We start from the raw sequence: 17963 nt of genomic DNA on the forward strand, positions 1-17963 counted from the left end.
GGAGAGAGAGAGAGAGAGAGAGAGAGAGAGCAGAACAGAACTTAACGGAGAGAAAAGAACATGAAGTAAACCGCAACAGGAAAGGAGGATATCTACATTAATGGCAACCCGAATGTCAACTGAATTCAACAGAACAACAAGTGTCGGAAACAAGGACCAAGAAGAAGATGAAAGTGAGGTGATGTTCTTCAAGATTCTCCGACTTCTCATTCTTCTATTCCCTTTTTAACTCTCCAAACCTCCATGGGAGACAGATATCATGAGGGGAGTGATTGAGGAAATCTGATATATATACATATATGCAAAAAAGTAGCCGAAAATTTCTGCTTTAATCAGAATCCTCGTAAGCCTCCCCGTCCGATAATTCATCAAAGGACCTTATGTCAAGCTGGTATCGAAGCATCCCGCCAAACCCTCTGCAGAATTGCTACCCTTCCTGGGATTTGTTGGTGACAAACTCCAGAGAGCAACCGAAACGTCTGTACTCATTGGTGAACCATTCGAGCAGAGGCATTTTCCCCTCAACTTCCAACTCCGCATTGGTGGTCGGGTCGCCGAAGTTGCTTTGATCAGATTCTTGATCCTTGTTCAAGTGCTTCACCGTTATTTCCCCGGTTGAACGGTTCTTGATCACATACCTGCTCACATCAAGATTCTCCCACACTATAAGTGTCTCCACAGCGCCCATTTCGAGAGCCTTTAAAGTGTCGTCTACTCCAAAGACATATTTCCCGGTGTCTTGACTGATTTCCTCAAAGAACTTCCCGATCAGACGCTTTTCCTGTATGAACTTCACGTTGGACAGTATCTCAGCAGACAGCTCGATTGCTTGGTTGAATCCATTTTCCCCTCCGTAGGAGACATCAACCACGTTCAATATCTTAGCTTGGAGACGAGGATCAAACATGTCCGATTGGCTGAGCTCTGTCTTAAAATCAGCTGAACCGGCTAGAATGAGACCAGCGACATTGGGTTGACTCGTGGCCGGGTTTATGAAGAACTGAGTGGCAAGCTCTGCGGTCTTCCATGTTTTTTCGGGAGATCGACAGTAAATTTGTGAAGGGCTTCCCTTTTATTCCCGCTCGATGTGCCGAACAGGGTACCGTTTCCATCCATGACAATGAAACCAAACTTGTCATCCGACTCGAGAAGCTCGTTCAAAGCTTCGGTGTGAAACTTGTTATCACAGAGGTACAACGAAGCATTTATCGGCCTGAAGGGCTCAAAGTCGATAGTAACTTTCTTTTCGTTGCCATCTTCGGTAACAATGGTGCCGGTGTAAAGAACAAGGCCATTGGGAGGGACCTTGTTGTAAAGTTTCAATCTTTGCTGAGCAGATGTAATTGCAGACAGGACAGACTGACAGTTCACTCATCCATAAGCATCTTCGTGACACGGGATATCTGATCGCGAGGAGGCATTATAAGAAAAATCATACTGGTTCCATTACCTCTGGCAGATTCGAGGGCCTTGATTAGTTTCTTGATTTTCCAAATCTTGATGTTCTTATCGGATTCTTGGTCAGCCATATCACCAAGCTTAGAGGTGGAATCAGAGAATGACCTGCCAACAAAGGAAAGTTCGGACACTGAGAAACGAGAAATCTAAGTTGTATTTACTATTTATGTCCCTCTGGAGCATAATGAAGTTCGGACACAAACCCAACAGATGGGTCAATTGAAGTCACCCCAAAATCGAATTGATCCAAAAGGATCCAGATTTCGAAGAAAAATCCACAAGGGAACGGAAAAAAGCAGAGATTTGAAGAGATCAGAGGTCAAATAAGAACAGGACTGATCACCGATAAGCAGAGAGATCAGAATCTTGGAAGCAAACTTACCTTTATCTCCTGAACCAATCATCGTCTCCCCCAGCAGCCTTTCCCCCCTTTCCCCTTTTCTACCGAGTCCCCACCTCCACTCAACCCCTTTCAGGTCACGTAGCCTCAGACACCAAGTAGATAGAACTCCAGTTCACTCGCGCCACTAGATCGTGTTCCTGTCTCTTTCTTCACTGTTTCTAGTGATTTCCTTTTCTTTTTTCGGTTTATCCCCATACTTAGGTTCTTCACTTTACATGCTCAAAATGTGCAAATCTATAAGAACAAAGAACACAATCCAAGCTTTCCATCCAATGTTTTCCGATTTACACGCCAATTCTGAAAATGTATACACGGTTACGGTCACCTGTATTGATCACAAACCCCACCAGCCAGATTAAAACACTACATTCCCATGAGAGATTACACATATGCAAGCATTTGGCTGTGTGATCCGCCATTGTAGAGACTAAGCTGGTATATTGCTTTGGACACAAGTTCTTTGAACTCGACATTCTGGAAACCCACCACTCGATCAGCCCCTTCGAGCGCTGCAGTCAAAACCTTGGCTTGCTCAAGGCAATCATGGTTGCTAGCATTCAGGGCAAGATAGCAGAGCAGAATCAGGCATTGTAGCTGAACTTTCTGATCGCTGTTCCTTATCAATTTCATCGCCGATGGGATTGCCCCGAACTCGATTATAGTTTTCGAGTGCTCAGCGCAGAGAAAGTTCTCGGGAGAGGCAAATTTCTGAAGCGAAACCACAGCTTCCATGGCCACTTCCTGATTGGCACTACCAAGTTTCATGACCAAAGGCCCGATTATTCTCGTCTCCCTTGCAGGGAATGTCCGAGCCAATGACCCGATTGATCTAATTGCAGGGATTTGCAGTGTGGGGCTATCCACTTCTTTGAGTATCCGTAGCATCTGGTCGACAACAGCCTTTGCAGCCGGGGAATTGGTTTTGAAAGCAGCACGTCTAAGGTCTGCATTCAATTCTGCAGAAGCTGTTATTTCCGTAAGAGCCATCATGCAATTGTATTGCAAGTCTCCAACTTCCTTCTCCACTAACTTTGCCAAAGAAAGTAACCCTTTTGTCTCGGTTATTCTCCGACTATTCGCAACATTCCCCCTAGCAAGCATCCATAGAGCTTCGGCACAACTAACCTTAAGCTCATGTTTCAACTCAGGATTCTCATTCTCCCTCTCCTTCTTGTGATAAGGCCCGGTTCTACTACCAGTTCCGCCACCAGTATCACGGTATAGACTTAATGAGCTCGTATATGACTTGTAACTCTTATGTGATTGATCTCTCCCGATTTCTTTGTTCATCTGCACAAGAGAGGGAATGCTGTTGTGCTTACTCGATTGCATATCATCAAGAAACACGTCCAGTGAAAGCAGTGTGACCAAAGGCTTAATCACGCTTTGCCGGGCAAACTCGTCCTGAGCTACAGCATCATGCTCTGCCATTCTTGCCACTAAATTAGCCACCTTTATCTGGACCCTAATCGGAGAATCACCCAGAACTTGAACTATGATGGGAACACCGAGCTCGTTAACAATGGCCGTTACCTTATCCTGGTCTGAAGCCAAAAACCCCAACGTCGTTGCCGCCGCTATCTGCGCATCCGCCGACGAGCTCTCCTTCAGTAGCTTCAGCAGCGGAGGAACACCGCCTTCATCCACGATGATCTTCTTGTTCCTGTCGTTGTCTCCCGCGAGCGAACCAAGCTGGTTCGCGGCGTCGATTTTGTCCTGCAACCGACCCATCTGAATCGACGCAATCAACGACCACACCCACGGGAGAATCGGGTCGTTCGTGGCGATCGGAGGAAGAGAGATGCTAATTCCTCCGCCGAAACTCCCGTCTCCGTCGGAATCGAACACGCTGAGAAGCCATTTCACATCGCCGTTGGAAGATTCCAGCAGATTAATCACCTTGCGGAAATCGGCGGCGTTCGTGATAGAGCAAACCCGCCGGATTATACTGTGCCGCTTGCACTTTCGAACCAGAGCCAAAGCTCGCTCCAGATTCTTCCGAACCTCGACGACGACGCGGCGAATCGGTCGGTCGTAAATCTGTACGGAACCGGAGACGAGACGGGCAAGGGTTCTGAGCATCTGGGCAAGCCGATCCACCTGCTTTCCGACTTCACCGCACTCCGCCTTGAACGACTCAGCCTCGTCGGCCGCCGCACGGAGGCTCTCCGCCGTCAGGAGAGAGAACGAGAGCTCGTCTCCGATTCGTCTAACCTCTTCCATGGAAATCTAGAAATCTCCGCGACTCAGACTGAAGATTTCCAGGGATTTAAGCGACAGTGGTCTTCTTCTTCTTGGTTTGTTCGTCTTCTTGGCATGTTCTTTATCTCCTCGAATGTCTTCGCCGTGAAGGTTACGTCCAATACTGGTAACTGGTAAGCTTTGTTTTTAATGTTTTTGCAATCTGCGGAAAAATGCTGCGAAGGATACACCAATATTTTTGAATGGAGATGGCCTTTTATTTTGGTTTTTGGTTTTAGTTTTTGGATTTTGCTTTTTAAATTTTGGTTTTTGGCTTTTAGATTTTATAATATTTGAAAACTCACAAAAAGTAACTTTTGGTTTTTTATTGATTTTTTTACAAATGGCTTTCCAAGTTTTTTTCTTTTTTTAGGAAAAATAATTTTATAAAAACTTGAATGTTGTTTTTTTTTAGTTTTTGGATTCTGAAAACTCCAAAAACTTCTACCATTCAAGGTCCAAATGTTGACGACCGATGTGGTAAACGGAATCTTCAGATTTACTACAAATGCTTTCCTAATTAATCTAATCTCTTTGGTAACCCTGTCACCCTTGATTTTTTTTATGTGACATTTTTATTATTATTATACAGATTTTTTCATCCAAAAAAATTATACTACATGTTATTTGTATTTATTATTATTTGCATATCTAATATTTAATGTGTATCTGTCATAAAACACCCAATATGGACGGGAAAGAAAGAATCAAAATAACACGTCTTGAAAGCCTTACAAGAAAATATTTAGACAGATGTTTGTCATTCTGTGCGGTTCCAAAACAAGAAAATAAATTATAACCGTAATTTTAAGGTAAATAAATTCAGATAGGACCAAGCAAAGCAATCAGCGCCAAATGGAAATGGACATTAATTAATTGGGTGTGTGTGTGTGTGAATTAAATTAAGGTAAAATTGAGCAATCACCTCCAAAAGGACGTTAATTAATCAATCGACATTGCAAATTCTCAACTCATTCCAGAGACTTTCTCCCTACCTCGTCTTCTCTCTCTCTCTCTCTCTCTCTCTCTCTCTGATGGAGAAGAAAGACGTGAATGAGCCACTTCTGTTGTCGGCGGCGGAGCAGAGCAGAGGCTCCGCCGTGTCCCTAACCTCCTCAATCGGAGACGCCGACATAGGTCCGATCTCCGGCGTCGGAGACTTCGCAAGGGAGTTCAACGTAGAGTCGAAGAAGCTGTGGTCTCTTGCGGGGCCCGCAATCTTGACGTGTGTGAGTCAGTACTCACTCGGAGCAGTGACTCAGGTCTTCGCCGGACACATCAGCACCCTCTCCCTCGCCGCCGTCTCCATCGAAAACTCCGTCATCTCCGGCTTCTCCTTCGGCATCATGGTATGGCTCCTCTCGTCACCTCTGCCTTTTTTTCAAAAAAAAAAAGATTCCAACTTTACGAATTATACTGGTTGAAAAAATTATGTGCCGCAACCCTTTTACCCATTAAGTACAAAAACTCGTAGATTTTAGTCAATCTTGTTAATAAAACATACTGTTTCCGATGAAACTGAAGCTGATGTACATTGCGACCGCGTTTGCGTTGTGATCAGCTGGGGATGGGAAGCGCGTTGGAAACGCTATGTGGACAAGCGTTTGGAGCCGGCAAGCTGTCGATGCTCGGACTATACCTGCAACGCTCGTGGGTGATCCTACACGCAACCGCGATTGTCCTCTGCCTCATGTACGTCTTCGCAACGCCGTTTTTAGCGTTCATCGGACAAACGCCGAATATCTCCCGAGCTGCCGGCCTCTTCTCCCTCTACATGATCCCGCAGCTCTTCGCCTACGCCCTCAACTTCCCGGCGTCGAAGTTCTTGCAATCTCAGAGCAAGATGGCAGTCATGGCGGTGATCTCGGCGGCGGCGCTTGTGCTCCACGCGCTGTTCAGCTGGGTGGCCGTGGCTATTCTTCGGTGGGGGCTGGAGGGCTTGGCGGTGGCGCTGAACGGGTCGTGGTGGTTCATCGCCGTGGGTCAGATCGTTTACATACTGTGCGGCACGTGCGGCGAGGCTTGGACGGGCTTATCTTGGGAGGCGTTCCACCATCTTTGGAGCTTCGTTAGGTTGTCTCTTGCCTCTGCTGTCATGCTCTGGTGAGTCTCTTCTTTTACATATTTCGTGACCGTATCCTGCCTTAGTAAATTGGTTTTCGATAGTTTTGAATTCGACACCCGCGATTTTGGATATCCGACCCTGAATCCGTGTTTTGGAATCCCAAATATGTTGTTATATCCATGTCATTCGGATATCTGAGTTTTGGGTATCCGCAGAATATACGATCTTGAATTCATATATATTTTGTAATTGTATTTTTTAAAATTGAAATTCATATTATCGGTGCAGTTTGGAGATATGGTATTTCATGGCACTCGTACTGTTCGCGGGATATCTGAAGAACGCCGAGGTCTCCGTTGCCGCATTATCCATATGGTAAGTTTGCTTTTATTACAAATCGAACCACCGGTTAGTTATAGTATATAGTTATGAATCCTTCTTCTTAATCTTACCGGACATGTAATGTAATGTAATATATGCACATAAATAACCATATTGTATCTGTTGGGAAATTTACTAATGTGTTTAATGATTTGGGAAATGAAGCATGAACATCTTGGGATGGGCCGCCATGGTTGCCATCGGGTTCAATGCAGCCGTAAGGTATTATACCCTTTTTCTAACAAACATTACAAATTTAATTTATTATTCGGAATAAAACGTACTTTTGCTATATATATGTATGTATCAAAATGGTGTGTGTGTATAGTGTGAGGGTGTCGAACGAACTAGGGGCCAACCATCCGAGAACGGCGAAGTTCTCGCTAGTGGTGGCGGTGATATCGTCGACGATGATCGGAGTCGGGATATCGGCCGTCCTTCTGATATTCCGGGAACGATATCCGGAGTTTTTCACCGACGACAAAGAGGTCAGGACCGTCGTTAGAGATCTAACGCCCATGCTCGCACTCAGCATTGTCATCAACAATGCCCAACCCGTCTTATCCGGTAATACATACATACATATATATATATATATATATATACATACATATATATATATATCCAACATTACCTAGCTATATTGTGTGATAAGGTTATTACTGTAATATGTATATCATTTAATTAGGTGGTCATTTCGGGTTTTAAGTTCTATTCGGTTATATTCGAGTTTAGTTATTTCGATCTTAAGAAATATAATAACACAGTTTTTATATCGACTTCGATTTGGTATTTTTTCGGTTTTGATTTGCTTCGTATTCGTTTTTTATTTAAAAAAAAATCGATTTTTATAATATTTTAATTTGGTTTGGTTTAGATTTTATTCGTTTTTGAGAAATTTTTACCATTTGAATTTATAACAAATTCGGTTCGATTATGGACATATATTTTCGGGCTAGGCGGATTCAATTATTTAGTTATTAACCGAACAGACCACCCTATATTTAATTCAAGTTTTTTTTAAAAAAATCTATTATCTCTATATATGTTATACGCAAGCTTTAACCTGGATTCGTTACTTAGTCTCTATATAGAATTTACATGTGTAATTCAAATCAAGCGGCCGTTTGGTAACACGTGGGTTGGAATGTGGAAGGTGTGGCGGTGGGAGCTGGATGGCAAGCAGTGGTGGCGTACGTTAACGTCGCCTGCTACTACTTGTTCGGGATCCCTCTGGGCATGATTTTAGGGCACAAACTCGGATTCGGCGTAATGGTAATCATTAATCATATATATATATATATATATATATATATATAATTTCGATCGAACAATATTAATAACGGTCGATCATTTAACGTTATGAAAATGGATACGGATGAGCAGGGGATCTGGAGCGGAATGTTGATGGGAACGGTAATCCAGTCGTTAGTTTTGACGTGGATGATCCAGAAGACGAACTGGGAAAAAGAGGTGAGACCGTGTTTTGTTTTGTTTTATAACATGAGTGGTCGGTCGTGTCTGAATATGAGATCGGCTGAGGAATGGCTAAGGAAGCAAGAGTTCGTTGGAATTGCAGGCTACAATGGCGGAAGACAGGATCAGGCAATGGGGAGGCCACTCCGATTCCAAGGAGAATATATTGACCTAATTCTTTTTTTAATTATTATTATTATTATAATATATGATATTCATAGGGCGAATTCTATCGTTTTCGTTTTCCCGACAAACAGTTTTACCCATTTGGTTTTTCAATTACAATGGCATCTATTTAAATTTAATTACGTCGGCTTACTAATACTATGCAATGATTTTCATGGCCGTCTGTGTTATTGTGGGCTTATTGGGCTAACAAAATGCATCTGTTGGGCTCAAACAGCCCAGTTCCCTTGGGAGGGTAAAATGGGTTTTTTATCCGAAAAAATTAATTCAATTAAAACACGGAACGAAAATGAAAACTTGTATCAAAGAGAACACTCATTTTTGCCCTTTTCCCATGCAACAAGTTTCACATGGAACTTAATTAAATTTGACATTTGTGTAACATTACCTATCCCACGGAAATGTACTTCAATGGCTCCAATTAGGGTCCGATATATTAGATTTTCTTTTTAAAAAACGTAAGAAGATGAAAGAAAGATTAGGAATCACGTTACCTGCATAGAATCAAGTTACAAATCTAAAGGGGGTCAAATCAGAGAGTAATTAACTCAAAAGGGGAAATGAGTACTATCACGTAAAGGAAATGGTAGTAAGATTCTCCAAAAAGTCAATATAAACCGGATTTGCCTTTTTGTCCTTGCAACGCTCTCTATACTCTTAGAGCTCGTGACATGTTACAATTTCAACATGTGTGAAAAAAAAAAACAAAATTCAAATTATCTGTAACTCATTAAGAATAACAATGTGCAGCATTAGCAATTTTGTTTTATGAATTTTGAATTTGAAAATGCAGCGAGCGGTCCTATGTAAAACAAAAAAAGTTGGAACCTTTACCTAGAAGAAGAAGGGTTCATGTAGTTACGTTTTCAATGAAGATTTGATTGATTTAAATTGGAATTTGTTTTCCTGACATTATCTCTCTTCATTGTTTGTCGCTACAAATACCCTTTTGTCTTATCTCTCTCCCCCTCCATCTCTTTCTCCAATGCGTCTCTCTCTCTCTCTCTCTCTCTCTCTCTCTCTCTAATATATATCATCAATTAGTGAATGTCAGAAAATGTGTGCCATACAAAATCTTTGTAGAGACAAACAATCACCAGCCAAGACAATGAGTTAGTTTAATGGTTAATTTAGGTATACCTGCTGAATTGTTTTTTTTATATAAAAAACTAGGGTTTCGAATGGAGATGAACAGTTGAGATACGAGTGACTGCTGTAAAAGTGATGTATGCCAATATTGACTGGTGTTGTGTGTGTGTGTGTATGTATATATATATCGACGTGTCGTGATTCGTTCGTCCTCGCAAAACACAAAACACGACAAGCCATTTTGTTTGACATTAACTTCTTTGTTTATCGTGAATCACAATTACAATTACTGCGGAAGTGATTGAAGAGTCGTCAATCATTCACCCTACTAGCTATTTCCACATTAATTGACCTTTACGAATTATACTTATTTGTATATAATTTACCACGGAAATTTTGTCACCTTATACATAAAATATTGCTTTCGATATAGTATCATGCAATGTTATTTATGTTGTCGTCAAATGTATTTTAACAAATATAATAAAACGTATATTAATGTTGAGCTTTGTCTATAAATACACGTATCGAGCACAGGCAGAATCCAAACTCATCATTTTCTCCCTCGCTTAATAAAAATAATAAGAAGAAACCCTAAAAATGGAAGAAGCGATGAGAAACCTCAATGGATACACCCACGAACCGAGCCCGAACCCGTCCCCGAGAAAGTCAACCTCGACGCCGTCTGCGGTGGCCAACCGGAGACGCCTCTCCTCCGCCGTATCTTCTGCGACAGACCCCGCGACGAAGAGGTACCGCGGCGTGAGGCGGCGCCCGTGGGGGCGATATGCGGCGGAGATACGCGATCCGACGTCGAAGGAGCGACGCTGGCTCGGCACCTTCGACACGGCGGAGGAAGCTGCATGTGCCTACGACCACGCGGCTCGAACCTTACGTGGCTTCAAAGCTCGCACCAACTTCACTTATCCGACGGCTGCCGACGTTCCGGAACCCGGGTTCACTTTCTCTGGGAAGAGATCTCGGCCGTTCGTTCCGTCTACCTCTCACTTTACCGCTGGGTTTTACGGTGCACCTGCTCCGCAGAGGATAGCTCCCTCTCCCGACAAGTTTCTCCTCCGTGACGTTTTCAATGCTACTACTATTGACGCCTCGTGTTCGTCTCGTAGAACGCCGCCGTGTTCCTCTCTCCCGAACCCCGACGGCTCGAAGCTCCCGGCCGTTTTTCTGCCGGTGTTTGAGTCCAAAACGGCATGCATGTCAACGTCAGTGGACGAGGGCGACGTGGAGTTTTTCCCGCGAGAACCTTCTGATTCAGGCCTCTTACAAGAGATTGTTCAAGGGTTCCTGAAGTCCAGGAACAGGCAACTTTCCGACAATCTTCCTCCTCCTCCTCCGCCTCCGCCGCCTCCGCCGCCTGTGACCCTTCAAGAATATCCCGGCAACATCGTCTCTTTCGGCGCTTACCATCACGTGAATTCTCTGCCGGAAACGATGATTACGAACGAGAATCTCGCTGAATATGGGAATTTCCAGGCTAATGATTCCGGCGTTCCCGCCTGCAAAGGTGGCTTTATGTCCGGAAACGAGTTGGTTTATTATCAAGAAACGGATATGTTCGGAGGTTTTGGCCGGAGTTTATGAGTGCTAGGGTTTGAGAATTTTTGAGCTGTTATCTTTTTTAATATGCTTTTAATTTGAGTCTTGTCTTCCCTGCACTTATATAGACGAAGTTAAATTAGCTTATAAATGTTTTTTTAATATATCTAAGGTTCATATATATGCTTGGGATTGGTGAATCATGATTAGTGTGATGTTGCAAATGGTGTGCTACGATTTTACTCTTAAAGGAGTAATGTGGTTATATATATATATATATAACCACATATTGTATATGTACGTGTTGGATTTTTCTAAATCGCAAATCACAGACACATCATTTGTTGATATTCAAGTCAGTACGATAATATATTTATAATTATAATTTAAAAATAGAATATAAAAATGGGAATTTTCATTAGCCCCAAACCCCAGATTTTGGATTTGATTAATCATCAATAGAATAAAATTTAAACAAGGATTTCAACACCCAAAAGCCAAAACTGTTGCACCCACCAAAAAAAAAACAAGAAGGGGTTCTCTTCTCCAGCTGTTTGCGGTAGTATATATATGGGCCGATTTGGACCGTAACTGTTTTTTACTATTGGCCCATTTATGTATTTATGTTTTCAGATCTGCCCCTTAAGTTTGTTTAGTGACATAATCACCCCCCTCTTTACCATTTCACAAGTTAATTTATGTTTGATTATTTTTGGGTGTGTAAATAGCATAAAACGAGATGTTTAATTGATTACCAGTATATTATATGCTTTTTAAATTTGGTCGGATTACTCAATCAAATAACTAACAGTCGAAATTGGTATAAGAAGGATTCGAAGGAAGTATATATGAAAAAGGAGTTCGCCCTCGAAGCATATATATATATATATATAACGATCTTGAATTCATATATATTTTGTAATTGTATTTTTTAAAATTGAAATTCATATTATCGGTGCAGTTTGGAGATATGGTATTTCATGGCACTCGTACTGTTCGCGGGATATCTGAAGAACGCCGAGGTCTCCGTTGCCGCATTATCCATATGGTAAGTTTGCTTTTATTACAAATCGAACCACCGGTTAGTTATAGTATATAGTTATGAATCCTTCTTCTTAATCTTACCGGACATGTAATGTAATGTAATATATGCACATAAATAACCATATTGTATCTGTTGGGAAATTTACTAATGTGTTTAATGATTTGGGAAATGAAGCATGAACATCTTGGGATGGGCCGCCATGGTTGCCATCGGGTTCAATGCAGCCGTAAGGTATTATACCCTTTTTCTAACAAACATTACAAATTTAATTTATTATTCGGAATAAAACGTACTTTTGCTATATATATGTATGTATCAAAATGGTGTGTGTGTATAGTGTGAGGGTGTCGAACGAACTAGGGGCCAACCATCCGAGAACGGCGAAGTTCTCGCTAGTGGTGGCGGTGATATCGTCGACGATGATCGGAGTCGGGATATCGGCCGTCCTTCTGATATTCCGGGAACGATATCCGGAGTTTTTCACCGACGACAAAGAGGTCAGGACCGTCGTTAGAGATCTAACGCCCATGCTCGCACTCAGCATTGTCATCAACAATGCCCAACCCGTATATAAATCTTGTTTTTAAAAATCTAAATCAGTTGTATTATGTTAGCATGCAAAATACAACATTTAAATTATGTTAAAAGCTGATAACTCGTATTACGAGAGGTTGAATAGTCATATAACTCATACAAATTAAATTATGGATAAATATTTTAAAAATAACACGAGGGTTGCGCTCGTTGCGGGACTTAACCCAACTATCTACGTTAGGGAGACATAAAAAAACACAACTAGTAATCCATTAACCATCTAATATACCATAGTGGAATACATGTAACATAATGTTCTAATAATTTGTGGATCATTTAATTATAGGATATAGTGATATAGTGACGATGTTACAAATTCATGGGCGTGTATATATATATATATAGAGAGAGAGAGAGAGAGAGAGTTAGATCTAAGTCCTATTGACTTGAATTATACATATATTATAAACCCATGTAAGGTTCATGATAATTTGGTCGGCATTTCTAAGATTTTTTTAAAAAATTAATCGGAAATTTGTCATGAAACGTTGACCTTACTTTCAAGTCAACGGAGACCTTTCTTTCAACCAGCACGTCACCGGAAAAACTTTTAATCATTGCACATGCCTGTTTAAAATATCTATCAGAAAAATACATGAAATCCCATTTATATATAGGAATTTATCTGATTTGTAGGTAGAGAGTTAATTTGTGAAATAAATAAATAAAATAAAAGGAGGAGGTTTTAATATTTACGTGGGCCTGAAACGGTGACAAGCCCAAATATAAAAAGCCCAGTTGTAAAATTGAAATGGAGATATTTAAAAGGACACGTGTCGGGACCTTACACATGAAGTCATCTACATTCTACACGACAAAACAGCCTTGACTTAATGCGTGGCAGGTCCCACGTAAAACACCGTGTTAAAATGACCAGATTACCCTATGTTTCATATTCCATGTAGGGATGGGCGTTTCGGGAAACGGTTCGGATTCGAAATGGAATAGATCGGTTCGATTCTTTCGGTTTTACAAAAATAGATACAATTGGGTTTTTTACTCTTTCGAGTTTCTCGTCGATAACAAGAGCTGGAGGGCTTCTGTTCACAGATATCGGATGGGCAAAACACGGTATGCCCATTATCGCCAGTCGGATGATATTCTGGCGGATGCGGGATGGCATTGTAGTTTCTGCTTCCGGTACATCAGCGAGTTCGTATTCAAGATGAAGGCTTATAGCCATTATGACAGAGTGAGGTTTGCTCGTTACTTGAACCCCAAGAGAGTTCAGAGAGTGATATGCGAAGGATCTGATCTGTTTGATATGCTTCCGGAAGAGTACACCTTCAAGGAGATAATCGGAAAGATGGGACATATCCCTCGTTCCTTCTCGGCCGTCCACCTTCCTTCTCATCTCCTCGAAAACGCCGGCAAGTACAGGTTTCTCTTGCCGGGAAATTGCGTCAGAGAAAGCGAATGAGGATGACGATCATCATCGGTACAGAGCAATCGTGTTTTCGCATTCGAGTAAAAGCTCAATCGGAGCACCTGCTGGTTCAAAATCCTCCAGAGGAGAGAACCGGGCCGATACAATAAGAGACTACTGATATAGCTGTGCATTTTTGGCGAGGCATGTCGGTTCTGTGATGCCGCGGAGTTTGATCGAAGGGCGTTTCAGAGAATTACAGGTGAAGATATATATATGTATATAGTTTCCTATTTCCGATTCAAATCAGTCATGAACCTCTCAAGATCTTCACTCTTGTTGTGTTCAGCTGAGTTTCCCCTTGTCGGGAAGTTTTGCATCGAGGCTCTTCTGTACATCTCTCTTCTTCAGTTCCGCTGTATATCCATTGGTTATATACTTGCTTTGCTTTTTCTTGTGTTGCCATGAAAATACTTGTCGTAATAAAACCGTGAAGAAGATCGATTGTTTCTATCACAGACTTTCAGAGTTTACGCCGATGGCCAACGTAACGCCAAAGACTCCATGGCCCAATGGATAAGGCGCTGGTCTACGGAACCAGAGATTCTGGGTTCGATCCCCAGTGGAGTCGTCTCACTTTTTTTTTTTATGTATTTCATTAGGAATAGTTATTTTAAGAAATAGACAAAAAAGCAACTCATGTTTTGTTGACATTGATGATGATATCATTGAGACAGGAAGCAATAAAGAAAGAGTTTCAAAGACAAAAACACCGAAGCAAGAACCATGAAGGAGGAACTAAGAGAAGACATCTAACACAAAGATGACAAACAATAATGGTCTCCTTCCAAACTCCATTGCAACAAAGAGTTCATACAAGTTCCAAAGAGAGTATTCAAATACATTTTTTTTCCCCAACACACACAAAACAGAGTTCTCCTCTTTAAGTGTTTGTGGCTGCTTTGCCACAAGCAAGACCCGAACATTTGAAGGCTCAAAGACAGGAAACAAAAAACCCAAAAAGACAAACACCCAGAAAGTTAAGTTGGCGAAGGAGACGTGTTTTCTCTTAGTTAGCTTCTACTACTCTTCCTTCCTTCAAAATCTTGGTTGGGTGTCACCATTCACATCAAATCCTTGTCCTTAGTTTCTCTCTCTCTCTCTTTCACCATCTCTCCCTGGACGATGGCCTGCCAATGCCATACCCAAAGTGTCAAGATTAGTTAAGAACCCATGCGATACCAAACTCTGTTTATGTCCTATTTGATGCCATACACGACGAGTTTTGCTCCTATTTGTTCACACGCCATTGCCAACAACAAAGACGGTGGCCCAGTGTGGATCTTAGTACATCTCTTTGGTTATTTCAAGTGCACCGATTCTAAAACATTGCTGTTCATATGTGCAAAATAAACAGATCCGGATCAATGAGTAGGAAACTGGATAAGGATGATTCAGTAGATATAAACAGTTTGTTAAGGCATGTTATGAGCATATTGTCAGGGTATTTTCTGTGAATGATCCGAGGAGAGATGTAAAAAGGTCATAGACACGAAGGCTAACCTGTCAAAGTTCCTGTTGCTGAAGAACCCTCGCTCCTTGCTTCCTTGGAAGTTTCTTCTGTCATCAACAGGCCTTACCCAGGCCTCAACTGCACCACGTGATCTTGGTCTGTCTATAGATTCGAAACTCCTAGACTCATCGAATGATTCGGAACGAGAATGTGATATTTCGGAAAGAGTAGATGTTCTGCCTGCACCAGAACCAGGTCTCTCAACTGCTTTCTGCCTGAACCTGACCTTGTCGTCCAACTCACGAATAAGTGTTTCAAGATCTTTTTCTTTCTGATGTATAATGTCTGGCAGACTATGGTGATGAGCGCCAGGATTTTGTTCAGAGTCCTTGCTTTCTGACGCTGTGGGTTCCTTCTCGAGTTGTTTTTTTAATTCATCAATCTCTTCCTTCAATGTTTTCTCTTCTTCTGTCTCAGGCCTGACAAAGATGGTTTCATGAAATAACACAGTCAAGAGAAGAGACCAATGTTTTTTGGCATAAGATCTAGAAAGCCATTGAAAAATTCACGAGACAAAACCTATATACCACAAGAACGCACAACAGAAGATCAACTAAACTAAACAATCAGCAGCGAAGCTTTGATGGAGATATCAGAGAATGCATCAACAGAAAGTCACAATCTTTCAACTTGAATGAACAAGAGACACCAGAACAAATAGACCTCAGTTGACAGAACAAACATCGATTAGGCAGCCAGATAAAGGAATGGCTCTCACACACACCATCCAAGTCAGAGATTGGAACTCGGCAACTAAACAAAGTCTTCGATAAGAGTTGAACTCAGAGCCTCAGAAAAGCTTAGAAGGCCATCATTTCAACACATTATCGAAAGATAACCATGAAAAACACTACAGGAAAGACCCGAAATTTTCAAACCATGCAATAGTTTTCTATTCATTGGAAAATCTGCCAAACTAAACACAGAAAAACCAAAGGTTGTGACTTTCAACAATAAAAGGTGGCAACATATTGCATCCAACACTAAAAAAATTCTAACTTTTCCGGTCTAACCATGTACGCAGACTATCAGCAACCAGAAACATGAGCTCTTTTAAGATATAACTAAATATTCACACAGTGCTGTAAAATGGATTTGAAACAAAACCACAATCCTCTGAGCCATTAAAGAAAATCTAGATTGGTAAAGGACCTGTCAACCCTGCGATGATCGAGTTCAGCATCAATCTTGCGCCAGTCCTGTCCTCGTTTCTCTAGCAACACTTCCCTAGGCTTTGCATCGCCAAAAGGATTCACCTTCGGTCTTGGTTTGACAACGTTCTCTACGTTGTTCAATGCCGAACCCTCAGACCTGTTAGACTGAGCACTTGATGGCCTGCTTGAATGGGCGCTCGTCGGTCTGCTTGTTTGCGAGCTTCCTTTCTTGGCCTCAATTTCAGAGTCAAGTTTCTTCCAATCCAATCCCTTCTCCGCCAACACTTCCTCTCTGGGTCTAGCTGCACCAAATGGGTTCGGCTTATTTGTCTTCACGACTTGAGTTTCAGTCACTCCTGAATCAGCCTTTCTTGGTTCCAATACCAGACGAGGACGCTCCGCATGAACATCACCGCCGCCGGCTCCTCGGGTCCACCGGTCAGGCTCCGGAACCGAATCACGGAAACCCGACCCGAATGTAGATGATCTGGCGGGAGGCTGCCTTTTCCCCGCTGCCCAATTATCAACCTCATCAGCCTTGGAGAATCCTCCGCCGTCTCCGAGACCGCCATAACGACCCTGGCGTCCTTGATCGAAAGAAGGAAGCGACTTCTTTGCTTTTCCCCAGTCATCGACCTCGTCAGCCCTCGATGGCTGAGCAAAATCGGAAACCCTAGACGAGGATCCCCTTCGTTCATCGTCAAATCCGCCATAGGATCTCCTGCCACCTCCCCACGACCCATCGGAATCGTCCCGATCCCCCATCGTCCGTCCCTGGGGCCCACCAGACCTACCGTACGAGGAAAATCCGCCTCCGAGCCGACCCGGTTGCATTTCCTCCTGGGAGCGTTGCCGTGGACCAGTCGGGAGCTGAAGCATCTCGTCCGGCGTCAAACCCACCGCCGCATTTCCGCCGCCTGGCGCAGTGTATGCGCCCATCTTGAACTCCGACAGCGTCATCTTTTTCTTCTTCTTCGACTTGGCACTCGCAGTCGCAGCTTCCTTCAGGCTAGGGAAACTCTGCGTGTCCGCCGCCACCGCAGTGGCCTTAACTTCGGCGGAGCGTTCTTCATCGGCACGCTCCGCCTCATCAGCCCACGCGCCGATACCACCCCAAGCTTTCGACATCTGATCCAATTCAGAACCGTAGATTCCGAGATCTGAAATGGGAAGAGCTCGTAAACGAAGAGATCCACGGAACGGAAAGAGAAATCCGCCGGAAGAGTATGGATCTAGGGCTCCGACAGCACCCAAAGAAGAAATCACCGGAAAATCAGACAATCGCCGTCACTCTCTTCTCCCTTTTGTGTGACGTAGAAATTTCCAGAAAACGAAATTCCCATTTGTCGCAGTTTCTAAATGGAGAGGAGCGTGG

The 17963-nt window shown here is 42.6% G+C and overlaps 3 protein-coding genes, 1 long non-coding RNA gene, 1 other non-coding gene and 1 pseudogene across 5 annotated transcripts; 3 read left to right on the forward strand and 3 right to left on the reverse strand.

Annotated features, from left to right (window-relative positions):
- Positions 1–61: 61 nt before the first annotated feature.
- LOC104824004 lies at positions 62–1923 on the reverse strand (annotated as a pseudogene).
- A 177-nt stretch (positions 1924–2100) lies between these two features.
- On the reverse strand, positions 2101–4299 carry LOC104824003. The gene has a single exon (XM_010555849.2). It carries the CDS (start codon positions 4082–4084, stop codon positions 2243–2245), a length of 1842 nt encoding a protein of 613 aa, XP_010554151.1. The 5' UTR covers positions 4085–4299; the 3' UTR covers positions 2101–2242.
- An 813-nt stretch (positions 4300–5112) lies between these two features.
- Positions 5113–8301, forward strand: LOC104824005 (protein DETOXIFICATION 30-like). The gene is made up of 8 exons (XM_010555850.1): positions 5113–5451; positions 5664–6205; positions 6456–6542; positions 6714–6770; positions 6877–7115; positions 7705–7823; positions 7935–8021; positions 8128–8301. Exons 1-8 carry the CDS (start codon positions 5137–5139, stop codon positions 8197–8199), a joined length of 1518 nt encoding a protein of 505 aa, XP_010554152.1. The 5' UTR covers positions 5113–5136; the 3' UTR covers positions 8200–8301.
- A 5153-nt stretch (positions 8302–13454) lies between these two features.
- LOC104824008 lies at positions 13455–15029 on the forward strand. Its single transcript, XR_773387.2, has 2 exons — positions 13455–14123; positions 14381–15029. It is a non-coding gene; the product is annotated as an uncharacterized LOC104824008 (long non-coding RNA).
- On the forward strand, positions 14420–14492 carry TRNAR-ACG. The gene has a single exon. It is a non-coding gene; the product is annotated as a tRNA-Arg (tRNA).
- Positions 14699–17920, reverse strand: LOC104824007 (eukaryotic translation initiation factor 4B2-like). The gene is made up of 3 exons (XM_010555851.2): positions 16587–17920; positions 15425–15853; positions 14699–15051 (listed from the first exon to the last, which is right to left on the reverse strand). The coding sequence occupies exons 1-3, from the start codon at positions 17714–17716 to the stop codon at positions 15027–15029; spliced, it is 1584 nt and encodes a 527-aa protein (XP_010554153.1). The 5' UTR covers positions 17717–17920; the 3' UTR covers positions 14699–15026.
- Positions 17921–17963: the final 43 nt, after the last annotated feature.

The sequence above is a fragment of the Tarenaya hassleriana genome, unplaced genomic scaffold (genome assembly GCF_000463585.1).
Source record: "Tarenaya hassleriana unplaced genomic scaffold, ASM46358v1 Cleome4, whole genome shotgun sequence".
NCBI classification, from domain to species: Eukaryota; Viridiplantae; Streptophyta; class Magnoliopsida; order Brassicales; family Cleomaceae; genus Tarenaya; species Tarenaya hassleriana.